Genomic DNA, 19432 nt, shown 5'->3' with positions numbered 1-19432 from the left:
TCATGCTGCAAGTAGTTTCTCCCTGCAAGAAGTTTAAAGCTAAAGAGGATTAAATACATATATTTACAAACTGTAGAACAGCCCACACTAAAAAACAACCACCTATAGTGTATTACAGATGTTTTAACAGTTTACTTACAACTTCACAAAAGTTTAGTTTCATCTCAGACATCATTTAATAGAATAACTATTCATGTATTTATGAAGAATTTACTTGCTGCTGGACAATACAGTTCTGTATACCCTCAGTATCCAGTTTGCAAAATAACAGCATAAGATATTACATAGTTTTATCATACAATGATCTGGTTTGCAAGAGAACTGAATTAGATAAATGCAGTTGATTTTTTTTTTTAGCATAAACCACCTATTCTTTAGGTAATTCTAGAGGCACAATTAAACCTTGAACAGCTTTATGAATAAGAGAACTAGTATTTCTTTCCCAAAAGACAGAATGCCACACTAAAGCACTCACTCAACTAGGCCATCAACCTGGGCACGTGGAAAGACAAGCCCTTTGCAATGCTCAAAAGCAAACCCATAGCTTAAAAAAGACAATAAATAAAAAAGGCACAGTAAGCTGCTCTCCAGTCTTCCATGTATTTTGTATTGTATTAAAGTTTCTTATCCTCTACACAATATTTTTTTTAAAGTTACTCCATTGCCTCACATTTTGAAAAGGCACAAGGAGGCATGCCAGAGTCCCAGCCTAGTAAACACAGCTTAACATATACAGTAGCTAGTTACTTTGTAGTTAAATTTCTAGCAGATATACTGACATGTTATGGTATTAAGGAATCCATGATATCATAGATTACACTTCTAAAGCAAGCAAAGAAAGTTATTCTGCAATATCAGACAAAGGCAAAGATGGACTTTGCTCCATTATAGGGATGCAGTGCAAGAAGAGCCAAGTGCAAAGTTGTGACTGCTCAGAACCTACATCTTGGTACTACTACTTTGCACAGAATACTGATGTTGCCTAGAAGGAAGGTTAGCTCATCAAAACCTCAACAGATTCTTATAAAGAGAATAAAGGTATTAAGAGAAACCTAAGATGGAACAGAGTCAATTTTCATCATTTTCATCAACAAAGAGCAGAGGAAACAAATACAAAAAGGAAGCAAAAATACACTGACACTGCACTATCAGTCCTCCCTTCGTCTCCATTTCAGCAGTTTCCAAAATCACAGCTCCAGCAGCTGCCTCACTCCCTTTTACAACTCCCTATCAAATCACTTTGCAGTGCCCAAATAAAGACCTGTGTGATGTTTGCTGCATGGAATATGTAGAAATAGTCCAACACAGAAGAAATCACGCCACTGTAGCTGAGAAGTCCCTCAACCAAAACAATACAAGGGAAGGTGAACCCACAATGAAGCCAATGTAAGAGTTTAAGAAGAAAAATGCACCTGCATATTCAGTATAAGTTCAAGTAAATATCAGGCCCATCAACTATCACTTCCAGGAAAGAATTTAGGCATCTAAACCTTTCTGAAACTCAGACTTGCCCTTGAGTAGTCATATAATCCTCGGACCTGAATTCACTGTCTGAATGAATTTACTTCTCATTAAAAACATCTTTAATATTTTGTTTCAAGTGCAACTAAGATCTTCAACAGCACTAATTCTTCACACTTTTCTTTTGTTTTCTAAACACAGCTACCCCTGTATTTATAACAATGCCTTGCATTTCCATCACCATGATTCTCCCTCAGAAGCACACCAAAAGTGCAGACTTCTGTGATACTGTTACATTCTTTTCCAGTAGCCTGGTTTCTGATAGAGTACTCAAGACCCACAGAGCCACTCACTGGAGTAATTACGACACTCTTAAGGAGGTATTCCTGAAGTAGAAGACAGCTCTGAGTCTGTGCTTGTCCTTGTCCAGTGCAATAGTCCAATACTAATTGGGGAACACCACAGCCTTACAGCACAAAAGTGACTCCTGTTAAGCGAGCAGCTGAGCTCTGCATCCAGAAGGAACCGAGAAGTCTTCCAGGTTCCCACTGTCTCATCCCAGTTAATACTCTAGGAGCCAAATCCCAACATCTTTATAGAGATCCTACTGCTGTCTTTAGCTGCTTAGTGGGGGAGTACAGAAAAGTTTAAATCAGACTCAGGTGTGCAGAGATGGGCTGAGAGGCAATGGACAGAAGTTGTTACACAGGAATTTTAACTGCTGAACACACTGAGTATTTGCTTAGATCAAAGTTAATGTAGATGAAGTAACTAAAATACTGGCACTGCTAATGTAATCAATACAAGGACTATTTCTCTGGACAAACTATGAACAAAGAATGTATAAACTACATTTAGACTCCAGTAATTTAGTTAGAACTACAATGCTACACAGCCATTGTAATAGACACAGAAAGGGGAAAATCTCTACTCTACTATGGCACAAACACTGTACAGACAAAGAAGGAGGAATCCTGCATGCCATTGACCCCAACACCATATTCTGTGACCTGATAAAAAACCTTGCAGAATCATTTTAGGAGGTTTCTTTCTAACAAGGAAGAGAGACTAATTAATTATTATGTATACTCAAGATTTCACGTTCTGAGATAGTTACCAGGTGAACATGAAGAGACATTATCCCTGACATTAAAAGGACTTCAGTTTTACCCTAACACTAAGAAAATAAGAAATTACATTTTCCAGACAAAACTTAAATCAAAAACTTTAATGGAGACAGTCTGACTACATGCTTAGTTTGAGAAGCAATTCTTGTGCCCACCTTACCTAAAGGAATGTGAAAATGCCTGTAGTCTGCACAATGCCAGAGTAAGCATTAAGGAGAGAAATTAAGTTCTGATAAATCTGAAGAAAAATCTGTAACTGTGTAGCTGTACTCACTAGACTTCAAAAAGCAAGAAGTTAATGGCAGCACTTTAAAATGGCTGATTTTATTACACTGCTGCCAAAGCAGCAATACTCTGTGAGAATGTGTGAATTTTTATTTGCCCAATAACTGAAAAATAAGTTTAACAACAACAATAAATTACCTGTGGAATTGAATAATTGTATAGGTTCCAGCAGTAAGAATTATATAATCAAGGAATTGTAAGCTAACCATCTGACTGTATTGCATCCAGCAGGATTTTTGCAAGCAGCTCAAAAGAGTTCTAAAAATGACTTGGCAGATTTACCTAATGTGTATGAAGGGCTGTGTCATTTGGCACAGAGTCAAAATATGTTGCATGCCAAGAATAGTTAAGAATTAAAAAGTGCCAATAATCTCTTAAAATGTAATAAAATCAAGCCACTTCTATGAGGCAGAACAGCTTAGAAAGAAATAAAACACACCTGGAATGAATCGACACACAAAACAAAAACAAACAAAACCCAAACAAAAACTAACAACAATTACCAAAAAAAGAGTAAAACAACAAAACACAAACAATTAAAGATATTAGTTGTTTGAATATAATATTCCACAAGCCGAGAAAGAGAGCAGAAATGACAGTGCTGTATGTATCCCACAGAGGCAGGCAGACAGTGCCACCTGTAATCACAGCAGAAAAGTAAGAGCAGCAGTGGAGGTGGTAGCACACATTGCTTTCTCTTGCCTACATAAAACAACAACATACCACAGAACCCCTCAGCATCAGTGAGGACATTCAAGCAGATTCTGCAGTGTCTTACCTACTCTAAAACAGTTGCTGAAGACTCTTGATAGATTAGCTTTTAGAAGGACTAGGTATGTTAACAGCATAAACTTATTGCAGTGATCATCTGCTTAAATAAAAATGCAATTACTTGGGAAAAGGTAAATAAACCTACCTGACATCTTCAAGTTTCTTGGTTATGACTGAACCAACAGAAGAAAAAGCAGCAGAAGCCTTCTGACCAGCCTGAGACAGGGTTTCTGATGTTCTCTTATATCTGTGTTCAGAAAAACGTAGTTTTTAGTTATTTTAATAAAACACATAAGGAAATTTTTAGTGTGTGTCTATTTGTATTAAATGCAGAGGTACACTTCAGCTTTGGGGTCAAAAGGAAAGCCGGCTTAAGACATTATTTTGAGCCTTTGCAGTCCCTTCTGGCTTACAGCATCTCTGCCAGCTCTGACCAGATGCAGTTCACCAACATTCACCTACTACCCCACCCCTAGAACAGATCCTATCTGCTATTGTAAGATTTATAAAAATACAAAATAAACTCACACAGAAAACACTCCAATCAAGAAAAAAACAACAACTCAAAAATACAAAAGAAAACAAAACACAAATAAACAAAACTATGCACACACACTGAAAAAAGTCTATTTTTTGTGCCAAGTGTCTAAATTTTTGTACCACACAGTTCTGTCAATAAAATTCACCATAAAAAGTTTGAGGTACATCTGTGACATTCTGTGGTTATTAATTGCAGAAGGCAGCTTGCTCTAGACCTAATAATTGTGTTTGGCAAGAACAGTAACTGTGATTTCATACTCTTTCTGCATGGGCTCAGTTTACAATAATTTTTCAGGGTGGAAAAGAAGGGTATTTTGTTGGACTTAGGACACCTTGGTATCTCAGACCTATCAGACAATAAAAAGTGTGTTAGAATAGCCCATATTTTGGTCAACCATTCCTCTTTCACATGAGATATGGCTTGCAGTGTTCTTCTTTTTAAAAAGTCTATGTTGACTTACCCAGAGAAGTTTTAATACAACTTAACTTTGTATTTTTCATACTCATTTCACAAGAACAGAGTGTTTAGACATGACACAAGATCTAAACAGTTTTCTCTTCAACAGTCTAAACAATCACTATGAGTTGGTACATACGCTGTGGTTGATGTAACATCTTGCCAACTTTTGGTAATGTTCTGCTTTAGTTCCTGTAGTGAGTTAATTCCCAGCTTTCTCTTGATTTCTGCTAGATGCTTCTCTTTGGCAGCTAGCACTTGTGAGAGTGTCTGGATTTCCTCTTCCACCTGTGGCATGGGAGTTGTTAACACATGGTTAGCAGCTAACAAGGAATACACACAACCATTTAACTATGTATTTCTTTAAAGCATCTACTAGACATCAGTAATGGGAGAGCTAACAGAGGTTTTTAGCATTGCCTCACAGTCATTCCTAAATGCTAAAAGGGAAATCTAATAGACACTACAAGAGCTAGTGAGAAAGTAATCTACCTGCAGCTAGCTCTGTTACTGGAAATGTACAAGGAAGTTGGTAACTAAAAGACTGCATGGTTAGAAATTATTATCTATGATATGTAAAGATTGAAGATTAGTCAAATCCAGGACAATTGCCAAGCCTGTATTCTATTCTATATCAGAAGATATACGAATGTGTGACCAGTATCAGGAAGCTCAGAGCATGTCTGATCCATGCACAAATTTTGTCTCCTTGCTTCAACAGAAAGGTCCTTTTGTGGCTTAAGCCAGCACCTGTAGACCAGATCCAGCCACAGGAGTACCTTCCCCAGAGCAGGTGTGATAATGGTGGCAGAATGAGCAGTCAAAACCCACACAAACACCTGCTCTGTAACTAGAAAACCATACTGTCAGTATACTTCCTTCTTTACTCAGATGGTCACTTAACCCTCTCCTGGAAACATGACCAGAGATGTCAGCACAGTTCTACAATGCCATTCTGTGAGCTTTATAGAAGTGACAGAGGCACTAAGGCCGTATGTATAAAGGCAAGGGCACCCCTCCAATCTTACTTCCTCATCCAGGCAAGATCACCCTAGTTTAGAGCAGCAGGCTGCCCAGTCATTTAAGATCCTTACAGGAGTACAGCTCCTTACTCTACTCCTTACAGTATCTTTAATGCATCTCTGTTTTGGATATCTGTCTGAAGTCCAGCATGACATATCCTAGCGGGACCAGCCCACCCCACTTATCTTTGGCATGAAATGATACTCAGGACTGCCAAATACAAGAATGTATTAAAAGCTAACCTTCGTTTGCTAACCTTAGATTTAAATTAGTGCCTTCCATAAGTGTCCTAAAGTCCCATAGAGGTATTAAAGAAAAAAGACTGGCTGCTTGATAAGGCTTGACTTTGGCATTGTCAGGCTTGAATATTTGCCTGTCAGTTCAAAGAATGCTACATTTTTCACTCTAAAAATATTCTGTTATGGACAAGAACAGTAACATGGTTAGACATTAGCAATACAGCACATACACAGATACTACTACAAAGCATTCTTCCTGAAAGAAACAGCTTTAGCTACTCCACACCAGCAGAGGCAATACTTGGGTTTTGGCTTTCAGCCATGTTCTTGTTGCTGATTTACCCCCTTCTCATCCAAGAAAAAAAAAAGGGTTAGGTATTTATGCATCTTAGGTTAGAATCTGTACATTTAGCACTTCCAGCTTAATTCCCCATCACTAGAACTGGCTGTTCTTTTTTCCTTGACACCCTTCCTTCCTATCTGTGCAATACACAGGAGTGCCAACTTTAGACACTCACAGAATAACTGTGTAAAGTATTAACTTTATGTTCAAAGATAACATTATCCAAGATTTTCATTATTAAAACAAATTTAAGAGCTATTTGCAAAAGAATTACCTTGGCAAGCTCTTTTCTTAGCTCATCCCGTTCTTCTTCTGAGAGTGTTTCTGCCATACTGACTGTAGCAGCAGCATCCTCTCCAACCTCAGGTATAGAGTCACTCCTCAGCAGCCCTTGAGATGAATAAAGCATTAAAAGTCAGATTATCACAAGTCTGCCAAACAGCAGCTAACATTAGCACACAGCTTTTTTGTGCCAGTGCACAAAAAAGACTGATGAGAGGACACCAAAGTCATGCTCCCCAAATACCAAAGGCATTTTATGTTTCATTCTATCAAGCTGTATTAAAGCTCAATATAATGGCAACTGCTGCTATAATAGGAGACTGGAGACCTGTTGAGAACAACAGATCCCACTACTCTGTGAGAGAAACCAAGACACAGAATGCTATGTCCCAATCAGTCTTGTCTGTGCATACTCTGATCTCTCATTCATCTGGCACAGAAACTCTGGAAGTGCTGGAGATGCTCAAGGCCAATGCAGAGGCTCCCACCCTTACTACTCTCTACATCAGATTTTAAAGTGTCCATTCTGAGCACACTGGGTGCAGCCACAAGCAAGGTTAAAAACAGTGAAGAAAATTACTGCACTGCAAGTATGAACTCTGTACCCTGCTTGATCTCTCTGTCCCTAGTAACTGGGACCACAGTGCCTAGAAGGTTGCAGATATCATGGAACTGGAAGTAAGCAAGTAAGCTGCTGGGTTACACCTGGACATAAAGACGGGAAAGATGGGAAGCCCAGAGACAGAACTCAGGAACAAAAGGCTGCTGCTTCAAAACAGGAGAGTACTGAGAAGGGACTGATAAGAATGTGTATCCACTCAAACTGCTGCCTCTTCCTCGTCCAAACCCAGAAACCAAAACTCTGCCAAATTCCTATATAAACCACAAACATCCCCATGGTCTTCCTCAACTATTGCTTTCACAGCTTCAGGGCAAAGAAGGAGGATGATATTATTTGGATTATTACGATGCAATAACTTTAATGATTCTGTTTTTTACTCCTTAGCACTTGCAGTAAGACCATTTTAAACACCTTTTATGCAACAAAATTTCCAGAAAAAGATTTTCCATTTTGAGTCTTTGTAGCTGACACTTAAACATAAAGTTTGGCAAAATCAAGGAATTCTGTTCTAATTGCAGCGAGACCAACTTGCAGGGAGACTGCAGGCTGGAGTGATTATGGATTCCCAGAAGTAATTTTCTATTCAAGACATAAAACAGACTTACAGATAATTAAAAAAAAAAAAAAGAACGCAAATAAAAATCTTAGAATACAAGAGGAAAGAGATCAGGATTGTCTGTTAATAAGTAGTGAGGAAGAGCGTGTGTATGTATACATATATAAGTGTGTGTGTATTTACATAAATATATCATTCATCTAAGTTGAAGATGCATTAAGTAACATTTCCTATTAATTACTATAGAAATTAACCATCTAACCAATAAAATTATATTCTCATTTCAGGAGCTTCTGGTGTCACCCCATACTATCCTTTGGGAACCAAAAACTCATTAATCACCACTGTGATTTTGCTGTGAGGTTTCATATCAAACAGCTACATCACAATCAACTGAAAAATCGGGGGAAAAAAGATTCTATGAGTCCGTAATTAGTTGTATGCATTCTATGAAGCATGCTCTTAGCAGTTGTCAAGCTGAAAAAAGAAGAAACCTTTTTCTTGGATCAAATTACTGAACTAAGGTAAAAGTCAATTTCACAAATTCTTTCCAAAATGGTGTGTTGTCTGCCCATATCTGTGTCCAGAAGACTTGTCTTCTAGAAGCACACTGCTACATGGATAGGACTTTTGTGAATGCTGTTACTACTAAGTGCACTGAGAAGGAAGCCTGCAGGAAGAATATTAAACCTAATTCTGCATTTATTCATGAGATCTGTGCCATGAGATGTGTCTTCTACACAAACATAATGTAGAGTTCCTGTGGGTTTCCCAATACACTAATTTCTGTCAAAAATCTAGGGCAGTAAGAACTTCAAAATCTAATACCCAAAACAAAGCATAGCACTATGGCACCCAAAACAAAGGATTATGTCTCACAATCAGATAACTTCTGTTTTATGCATAAACATATTTCCTTATCAGTTAAGAATGCCACACCTTTTTGTTAAATTGCTGTTTAACCTATTCATTGCATAAACCTACCCTGAAGGAAATCAATTTGAACTGTGTTTCTCCTCCACACCCTACACGCCCTCAGTATGTTCTACTGTGATTCCTGACCTTGCTCTCACCTGCAGCCCTTCCGGACCACTTGCCTGCCATCACAAAGCCACTTCAGAAAGTTTGCAAGTACCAAAATCACCCTGACTCCGAGAACATTAGCACAACCAGCTAAAAGTCTGTTCAATCTGATTATGAGGAGTCATCTGGATTAAATCACCAAAAATAGATCAAGTGAATCCATCAGTAAGAAAACATGCCAGACTGTCTCCTGCAGCAACAGCTTCCATTTGGGGAATGTAGCTTCTCTTTGGAAAAATCATTTTAAGACTGTTCTGCTTCTTGCTTACCAAATAGAATTTAAGGCACAATGCTAAGAAGCAAGGGAATGATCTCTCTTCCCCTTCACATTCCTGGAGTTTTTAGGGAAACAGGAAATCACTGCTATTCAGAGTCCTCCATATCTTACCCTGCACAACTGACTATGCCTTCCTCTTCTTGCCTTCTGAGCCCCTCCCATTTATTACTTTTTTGAGCTCCACATGAAGTATACTAACATCTTCCCATCAATCTTCATTCTGACACCTCTGCTCTCTCTCCTGTCACTGCTCACCCCTCTGTTCCCTTTGCTCCCATTCCTCAGTTCAATACCTGCAGGACACAGGGATCATCCATTCTGTGGGCAATGCTGCACTGGGCCATCTGACCAAGAAGCAATTTTCTACATAGCTAACAACCCACAGACCTCCACAATGCTGTGGCTACAATCCAAATGTATCCCCATAAAGTAGGGCTGACAGCCAGTAAGATCCTGGCTTTGAAAAAACTTCATAAGGAAACGTGCACAGCCCACCTTAGATCTTTCTATGGGGCATGGGGCAAAAAACCAGGAAATCAGCAATCAGGCAACAGATGGAAATGCTTTGGCTCAAACTACTACTAAGAGAGCATTTCTCACTTATGATCTTTTTATCCCAACAGAACTGTTGCTATTATTCTTTTATATTGCTAAGTAAAATTATTATTATGGCTTTCAACTTGTTACATTTTGTTATGTTAGTTCTCTTGCATCATTAGATTATGAAGGACTTAAAATTCAGTCATTTGGTTTTCTGTTATAAGCAAGTTTAACTGAACATTTCATGTCTCTCAAACAGAATAAAAAATCTGTTTGGGGGGAAAAAATAAAGACTTAGTATTGAGAAAACATACTAGCTATAAGGTCAGTTTTTAGGTCTGTATTTCCAAGATTAACATATTTTCCCAGCAGTTTATTAGATCTACTTAAATGAACCAAATAAAGACATGAGCAAGTTAGTTGATTAGGACTGCATGGATCACATTCAGGGAAATGGCATTTAAGTCCCTATTATTCTGCCAGGGTAGGCAAAGCATTAGAGTAATTCAATTAACACTCAGTTTTTCTGATTTGTGGCTTGCTTTGGCCAGTTTCAATGCAAGTTCATGCTCCATTTTGACCAGAAGTCCCTACCTCCCCAGCCTGAATTCAGAGATCAGCAGCAAACAGGAGCCATTTTAAGAAGTATTTTTCATTTTGGATGAGCAGCCTCAGGGTGGGGGTGGGTTAACCTCCACAAAGCTTTTTTTTACACCAACATGTTCTGCATGTTACACTCAGAATGAGCATTGTGGTTATCACTATACAGTTGGCAAAGCTAAAGAAAAAAGGTGCTTGTTATAGTTCAGGAGAAAAAGCTGTTTTTGCAAAGATATAAAACTATTCTAACATTTGAGTAACATACAGTACTACAGAGCATATTTACTATGCAGTATATAAGAAAAATCAGATTTAAGTGCTTCCCATTTATCTGAGTGAAAAAGCCAAAGTGAGACATATTTCTTCAACCTGGGGGAGAAAATTCTCGGGATTCTCCCAAATGCTAATTAGATATTCATTCAAAGTGAATGAAAAATAAAAGAAAATAAAGCCCAGAAAAGGCTGGTGGTAATGGTGATGCATCATCACCTGACACAGAGAGTTGCTTCCCCTCTCCTTTAGAAGAGCTGAGAGATGCAGTAATTGCAGAAGTGAATGCTGACCACTTTTTCCCTGGCTCATCAAGTTCACCAAGAGGATTGTTATAGTTCACACAGAGGTTCCCCATGGGATGCATGTTTCTTTAAAATTTTGAATAAAAAGCCCATTACAATAAAATTAACACCTGTGTAACTTTGTTTTGCCACACCTCAAGTAGGTTTAAGCTTTCTATATTTAAAATTATTTTAGAAGATTACATCTGGCAGCAAGGAGTAAAAACAAATGATGACAGTAAAACCAGACTAGATGTGTTGGAAGGCACAGTTATAGGTGTTCCGTACAACAGGCTACCAGCAAGAAACTCATTGGGTTAAGCACTAAATGGATGCCACTGCAGCACAGCACAAGGCAGTCCCAGTGCAGCTTGTATCTGCAGCTGGAAGGTTTGCAGCATTTTAAATGCTAGGTGGAATGGAGTAAAGGTTTTAGAGAGATTTTTTGTTAATCAGTGAGATTTTCAGTATTAAGGCAAAAGCAGATTTTAGACTATCCAGAGCTCTGAAGTCCTACTAAAAATGCAATTTTTACCTCCTCTCCCCAAAAAATCTAATAGTCAAACTAGGCAAGTTATTCCAATCTTGCACAAGTTTTGTTCCTAATTGTTTTTGCCTCTTCATTTTCCCTCAAACTGCCTTTCTGCTGAATAAATAACAAATAATGTAAAGCCAGTAAATGTATAACACATGAGATATTATCTACATGACACACTGAAGCTAACACACTACGAGAATTAACAGGAGGCTAACTTCTATAGATTTTTAATTTGAGAAGTTTTACAGGTATTAATTGCTAAGCATTTCGTGTAGAGATTTTAAGGAAGGAAGAGAAGGAAGTTACCAGTCTTTGCCAGCGTAGGTGATCCAGGTGGAGAAAGGTTTATGCCAGGCGACAAGTAAAGATAATTTCTGTTCACTCCAGCATTGAAATCGAAGGGTGATTTGTAATCCTCATACAGATCCATGCCAGACAGTTCAGTGCGCGCAGCCATCCTCTTCTTCCATTGAAGCATTCATCTTTGCTTTCTGGGGCGACCCAGACAGCAGGATTCAGAAACCCTCCATTTCTCCACATGACACTCACTGTGCCTCCTCAGAGAATTCAGCTCTGCTACATATGATAGAGCTGTCTAGCAAGTGATTTCTTAGCCATCCTGTAGCTGCTGCTGTTTACATGGCACAAAGTTAAGTTCCTGTAAATTTCTAACTGAGGCTGGACTTAAACAGACCGTTCCTTTAACAAACATTCACAGTGTACCACTCATGGCTTCTGGAAGAGCTTTGGTCCTCTGCAGAACTGCATCAACTATGTTCAATCATTTAAATAAAAAAAGGTCAGCTGACTGCTGCTACACCAGGATATCCTTAATCTTCTAGGACACAAAAGGATTACCAGCCATAATCTATCCTATATACCATCTGTGTTGGAGTTTTTCCTCTGATTAATGGAAAATTCTGTGTGCATAGCTATTTCTCCAGCTGTTTGCATCAGTATAATAATCACCAGTGAGAACTCAGTCTCTGCTGCCCAGGTATCACACCATAGTGCAAGTTCGGAATAGGAGGGAGCAGCGCTCCTCTCTGAAGGCTGGGCTATAAACACCTCCTAGGTTTATTGATGAACATTCTAATGTGCATTATGATTTTTGTTCATGAGGCTAAACATATCTGGGTCTGAGAGGGTTTTGTTTGGGGGAGGGGGTTGTTAAACATTTATGAAGTATATCCTTGGTGCTTCAACCAGCATTGCTTAGAACAGCCAGTAACAGCAGTAATGCATCGTCTGAAATATATTTATGCTTTGACACATACACCATAAAGAAAGATCAACTTACATAAGCCACCTGACTTCATGCCAGGCCTTTAAGGTTCAACTCTGGGAAACAGAAATGCTTCTTACCTAAAAGAGGCACTCAGCACAGTTTTGCAGCACTTCACTACATTGTTTTATTTTTATTTCAAGGTCAGCTTCTTTCACTGAAAACACAAGGTTACTAGCAATGTAGATCATCTTTAGAGCTGAGCAACAATTTCCTCCCAAACTCCACACTTTCACCTGGGATTCTTACTGCAGCCTGCACACAGAGGAGCATAATCAAATGCAAGTTAATCTTTTCCTGCACAGTAAGGACAGAGCTGATTAGGCACTACTGATTAGGCATTATTCCAGAGAAGTGAAGGAGCCGTGCAGCATTCCGAAGTCAAGTCCAAGCAAAATAATTCCTGGGCATGTGAGAAGAAAGCACATCCCTTCTGGAATTTTAACTTCCCATTTCCACTGCAGTCAGTCAGTTGCCACAGGAGCAGACCTTCCAGCTAATTAAAAAGCAGATCCTTTAGGCTAAAGACCTACATTTACTTCTGGTAAAGAGTACCTGCAGGCTCATAACAATGAGAGTGCTGGAGCCTGAAATACAGGTCTCTGCTATTTTCCAATCCCACTGAAAAGAAGAAAATAGAATGCCTCCCTGCATTTCTGACACATGGTTGTGACATCTGCCAGAAATACTGCAAAGTTCACCAGGCAAAGGTTAAAGCTTTGGTCACATATTGAGGTTAAAGCACCCAGAGGCAGCAGAAAACTGCAACACAGCTATGGTAATAATATACTCTATTAACCAAGTTTGTTAATATGAACAGCTACAGATTGTGCTTCACAGCTTTCCCTTGTATAAGTCAGCAGTCAGGGGCTGCCTTCTGTGCAAAAGGCTCAGGCAGTAGTTGTGCTAACTGGGTTAGGCAAAATGACAAATTATCAGATGTGGCACACAAAGAGCTGGGTGTTTTCTATCATCACTCTCCCAACACAGAGAGAGAGAAGGGGAGCCTACACCCTAGAACTTTTTCCTAACCCTAGATAATCATTCATTTTAACACTGGCCAGTGCTAGCTGGCTACAACTGCAAGTAGCTGTTATAGGAAAAAGAACCCCTTATGAAAATCTGTTGATCCCTGCTAACAATCAAGAATACCATTTCCTAGGTATTTCCTGGAGCAAACATTACATTCCTGTTTTTACAGGAAATTCCCTACAATAAGATTTACCCATTACCAACCATTCAAAAAAATCTGGCACTCTTCCTGTATCTCTGTAGCGCACAAGTTTGTTTCATGTCCCTAGAGATATCTGGATTGCCAGTCTCAACCACTGACCTGGCCTGCCACCCCTACTGATAGAAATCTGTATGGGCCAAACTCTTCAACACCTCTTCAGTGTAGTCAGAGACACTGCTGGAACATACATTTGGCTTACAGGGAAGATTTGCTGAATTACAAATCTGAGCTACCACCTGAGAGCCTGAATTGTGCTTTTGTTCCTCCATATGCATAGCCTGAGCACAAGTCCAGAAGTCACCCAAGACAATCTCTAGTTTTTAGAAATATTACAGATGTATTACTGTTCTAAGGTCATTGCCAAGAGAGGGACACCATGCAAGTGCTCCTTACTTCAAGTTCCTCTCTGCTCAATTATAGTGGCCATACAGATGGGTTGCTACAGCACCTACCAAACACATCACCTAAACACATGAGCCTCCTGCTCTCTTACCTTCTGGACTTTACAGAGTGTTGGTCCTCACTTTTCTCAGGTACAAATCCCACCTGGTAATGAAAGAAGCTGCTTTGTTGAATAAGCTTCATCACTTAGGGAAATTTGATGGTCTTCAAACTGAAGTCAATCTCTCTGTACATAGAAAGAACTGCAGTCCACCCTTCCAAATCTCCTGTACAACAACTTCTAGGCTGTCATTCCTAACTCATTCACTTCAGGGAAGAAATCTCTAGTTTTAAGAGATCCCCTGCCAGCCATAACAATCATTTTATCTGCTTCTTCCCCAGAGTTCCTTAGCACATCCAGGGATTCAGGGCAGAGCAAGGCAGGACTCCCCCACACTGCCTAAAGGCAGTCTAAAGAAGATAGGTTCTGCTCGCTGTGCATTTGGAGGAGGAATGAATATCTCTCCAAGAGATTTTCAAATTCAAGTGATGACCTAAGGAAACAAAGCAGGATGGGGATGACAAACAGCAGCTGCACAGAACCAAAAATCAAGGTTTTTCTCTGCAGTGTGAAGCTTTCTGACCAGTTTAGCAGCTCTTACAGTCACAGCAATCAAGATTTCTGTACACTATGAAAACAGGCACATTATGAGGCCTTTCAAAAGGGCCCTCTCATGACCAAAACATCCTCTGGATGGGCTTCCTCTCCTTCACAATAATTCAGAGCACTTGCAGCTGGCTGGAGGTGGAACTGAGGTTGTAGAGCCATACCCTAATAGAAGGATGCTGCCTTCCCAGGGCAAGACACACACATTTCAGGGCTGAAGCATACATTTAGGCTTCTGTTACATGGCTCAGAGTAATTAACTGTGCATCCTCAAGTGTCTCTGTTCTTTGCCCTGAATTGCAAATTCAGTTTTACTGTGTACCTTGGATGTTGCAGATACCACCTGCAAGGTCTTGATTACCTGCAAAGCAGATACCTGCAAAAATCTTGAAGTCTAAGGAAGGAGCTGTTCCAGAGTGAAGTAGCAATTATTTTTCACTTACTATGCAAGGGATTAAAACCGAGTTTTTTGCCATTCCAGATGAAGCATTCATTTGCCCTTAACACCTCAGGATAACTTAAAGGCTAGTACTTAAGTCATCCTTGGCATTTTAGAAGCTGGTGTCTGAGAGACTGGCACAAAGGTAGATACCTTCTGTCAAGGATGCTTGAACCAATTACTGACAAGTTCAACTGAATGTCACAAAGTGCCTCAGAAAGGCTTGGCAAGCCTCAGCAAAGCATTACCATTGCAATTCCTACCATTAACTATGTTGTAATCTCCTCTGTTACGGTTACAGAGTGTACTTAAAGCTTTCCCAGGTAACTATGTAGCATTAACAGTCAGTAAAGTCTTGTGCACCACAGCTCATACTTCTGGCAAGGCTATCATGACTCCAGCATTTAATCAAGCAAGCAAAAGAAAATAAGGGAAAATGATAGGAAGACTTTGTTGACAAAGAGGGGGAAGAGGTGCAAGAAGCGCTTGCTCTTTGGAGGCATAGCAAAAAGATTCAGTCTCTTATTTCAAGGTTGCCTGTGGAGATTCAATTGCTTTCTCGGCCTATACTTGGTCTGAATTTCAACTTCTGCAGTCTGCTAAGAGGCAAGATTGATAAGAGGCCTTCCAGTAAGTGTGTCTGGGGCAAAGATTTCCAGCCAGGTGGTGTTCCACCACCCCCATCTTTCCCGAGGAGATCCCAATCAGGCAGCAACAGTCAGGTTCCTCTCCCCACTCCAACAGTTTTATATGGCATAAGCCATTTTAAGAGCCATAAAGCTACTTAAGCATCTTAAACCAATCTAGATTCTGTAGCATCAATTTGATCTTCGAAGTCTTACCAGTTTACTGACAAGTAAAGCCTTTCAGCACCTGATCTGAGACCTTAAAACTGCATTAAGAGAAAAAGATGCTGTGAAGCAAGAGGACAGAAATCCAAAGACTAAACAAGCCTGAAATTTGTATATTAGTGCTCCTTTTTTCACATTGTGCTCTCTCCCCTTCTTTTAACAGCACACACTTCTTTCAGTCCGCTGAGACTTGTGCATGACATGAATGGAGCTGCACAGCTACAGCAATTCCTGAATAGTACCAGCACAGGCTTCTGCAGCCCCGTTAGTAATGCTCAGCAGAATGTGGCTGAAGGGGTTAAGTATCTGCTGCCTTCTAGCAGGGTACAACTCAACACCATATTAATCTCAGTACTTCAGCCTCCTTCACATGCTTTCTCTGGACAAACTCTGCCTGATACAACTACATCATTCAGTACAGTTCTTTGTACAGAAATATCTTCTCCAGTACTTTGTCTAGCCTAAGTGCTGCCTTCACTTACTCTTATTAAAACAAACAAAAAACCCAAAGAAAAAAACACCACAAATAACCACCACCTCTTCAAAGATGTATCTCCCTGGAACACAAATATTTCCAAATGTTACAGGTAGGGATCAGGGATTGCCAGTATTGCTCTTCTCTTAAACCAAAGTCTCAGCCCACAGTATTTCAGACAGCTGACGCACATCTTGGCAAAGGCAGCAGCTCTCGTCTCTCCTCTCAATCCAATTATAAACTCAGACTAATTTCCTGAGCTCTTGTGAGGGAGTAGATCTATGCTCCAGCATATTCTGTGACTAGACAAGCTGACACTACAGTAAAATACTTAACCCATTCACGTCAGACAATATTCTCTATATTTGCACATATTCTCTACTACCTTGCAAGTGTTTTAGCATTTAAAAGATTAGGCAGAAATCCCAGATTTATAACAAAGTTCTGTGTCTCAAACAGTGCTCTAACAGTAACAGGTGAAAAGCTTTCCTATCTATGAAAAAGAACTAGGCCAAACACAGAGTACCACCCCAAAACCAGTGATTAGAGTTTGCACTGACTTGGGAGAAGTCAGATCAAGCCCTGCAAACACAGAGGAACACTTCCAAGTGAGATTAACAGAGTTAAAACACTGTCAGGTAGATTTTAGAGGAATGTATTTAGTTATTTCACTTCAGCCACTTATCCCAATTATGCTGCCATTCTCTACAGACTCCCATCCCTCAAGCAAGAAACTGACCCTGTCAAAACTGTAAAGAAACAGTGCTGAGCTCCAGCTAGATGATAGCTGGAAAAGATTAGGAACACTGCAGTGCAGAAATGGGATTGTCACAAGCAAAGTTGCAGTAAGTAATCTTGCAATCTAATTAAAAGTTTTATTTGAGTGACTCTGGAGTGACTCCCAGCCTCCCTCAGAAGACAAGACTGCTTTTCTGCACTCTTAAAGCAAACTTTCCTCTTTTAACACAGCATCCCAGAGCCTCCATTTCTGAAAAGCAGCTCCAGAAAAGTCCACCATCATGACCCTTTGATACCAGGTCCCACCATGACATTGACACTGAGGTTTTAAGAACAAAACAAATTCAATTACACATTAAGCTGAATTACATATTGTGATATATAAAATTAAAAACACAAAAAAAGCCCCCCCTGTAGTCTTAGCAGTACCTTAATAATACCAAAAAAATCTTCATTGCTTGTGGTACTCAGTAGCTCCCATCATGTAATCACCAAGTTGATGCCTGTATTTGACGCAGTACAGAAATTCCATCATTTACTATCAAGGGCAGAAGTACTGAAGCAACCAAGCAGCGCACAATTTGATGCAAGCAACAAGGGTTTAGGGTAAGTACTTCACAAAATCCATTCTTCAAGATATTCAAAAGGCATCTGGACATGATCATCAATGTGGGCATGGATATCAAGGACCAGTAGTCTTTAATATCTTTATTGATGACACAGTGGCAAGAACTGCACATTCAGCAAGTTTGTAGATGATACAAAGCTGCACTGTGTAGGTGACAGAAGAAGGACAAGGTGCCATCCAGAAGGACCTGGATAAACTCATCAAGTTCAACAGGTCCAAGTGCAAGGCACTGCACCTGAGTCAGGACAATCCCAGATATGAGTACAGGATGGGAGAAGTCCTTGAGAGCAGCCCTGCAAAGAAGGACTTGGGTGGATAAAAAGCCAGACATGAGCCACCAGTGTGTGCTTACAGCCCAGACAGCCAAACACATCCTGGGCTGCATTGAAAGCAGAGTGACCAGCAGGTCAAAGGAGGTGAGTCTCCACCTCTACACTGCCCTTGAGAGACACCAAGTAAAGCACAGCATCCAGCTCTGAAGTTCTCAGCAAAGAAGGGCATTGACCTGCTAGAGCTGATCCAGAGAAAGGTCACAAAGATGATCTCTCTATAAGAGATCCTATAAAGACAGGCTGAGGAGGTTGGGGTTGTTCAGCATAAAGAGGACTCCAGGGAGGCCTCATTGCGGCCTTCCAGTATCTAAAGAGGACTTATAAGAGAGGAAGAACAACTTTTTACTTTGTAGGTAGATAGTGACAGGACAAGGGGGAACAGTTTCAAACTCAAAGAGGAGAAATTTACATTAGACATTAGTAAGAAATTATTTTTTCAGAGGGTTTTTTCAGTCAGACACTGGAACAGGTTGCCCAGAAGTGGTAGATGCCCCATCCCTGGAAGTGTTCAAGGCCAGGTTAGATGGGCCCTGAGCTACCTGATCTAGTTAGTGGGTGGCATCCCTGCCCATGCCTGGGGGCTGAACTGATGAGCACTGAAGTCCCTTCCAACTCAAACTATTGTGATATGGTCCTGGGCAACCAGCTCCAGGTGCCCCTGCCCTAACAGAGGGGTTTATGGGTATTCTCAGTTCAGTCAGAGAGAAAGGAGAATTTCTAACAGCCTGGTTAGAAACTCTCCTTTCTCTCTGACTGAACTGAGAATACCCATAGGGGTTGAGCCTTGAGAGGTCCTTCCCACCTTAACTATCCTGTGATTAACCCAACGGCTGTAATAGGTCACGGGCTGCTCCTCCAGATTCTCCAAGGATCTTCCAGGGACCTCTCTTCTTCAGGAACACAAGGAGTCCTGGCACCCTGCCTTTGGGGAGGTCTGTGGCCCACCCTTCATCTTGTGAAGTAGATTTAAAAATACCTACTTGCTGAAAGAATAAAGTACCATTTTCTCCCACTTTCTAAACTGAGATATGGACAGAGACTTCATGGGAGACTTTTCACTTCTGCACATCTACCTAGTGGTATAGGAGTATTATGATGTTTGAC

The 19432-nt window shown here is 40.1% G+C and overlaps 1 protein-coding gene across 4 annotated transcripts in view; it reads right to left on the bottom strand.

The window, feature by feature from the left end:
• Positions 1-19432, bottom strand: part of TPD52 (tumor protein D52) — a 41409-nt gene that overhangs the window by 5449 nt on the left and 16528 nt on the right. For 2 of the 4 annotated variants that reach the window (XM_021550580.2, XM_021550581.2), the window contains exons 1-4: positions 11605-12438; positions 6521-6636; positions 4781-4929; positions 3790-3891 (exon numbers count right to left, since the gene is read on the bottom strand). In XM_021550580.2, the coding sequence (XP_021406255.1) occupies positions 3790-3891; positions 4781-4929; positions 6521-6636; positions 11605-11776 (539 nt within the window). In that variant the 5' untranslated portion in view covers positions 11777-12438. Of the gene's footprint in view, positions 1-2748; positions 2776-3789; positions 3892-4780; positions 4930-6520; positions 6637-11604; positions 12439-19432 lie in introns of those variants that run through there. The other 2 variants (XM_021550579.3, XM_021550575.1) reach the window with 2 other exon arrangements.

The sequence above is a fragment of the Lonchura striata genome, chromosome 1, assembly GCF_046129695.1.
Source record: "Lonchura striata isolate bLonStr1 chromosome 1, bLonStr1.mat, whole genome shotgun sequence".
In the NCBI taxonomy this organism is placed as follows: domain Eukaryota; kingdom Metazoa; phylum Chordata; class Aves; order Passeriformes; family Estrildidae; genus Lonchura; species Lonchura striata.
This window is presented reverse-complemented; position numbering and strand designations above follow the sequence as displayed.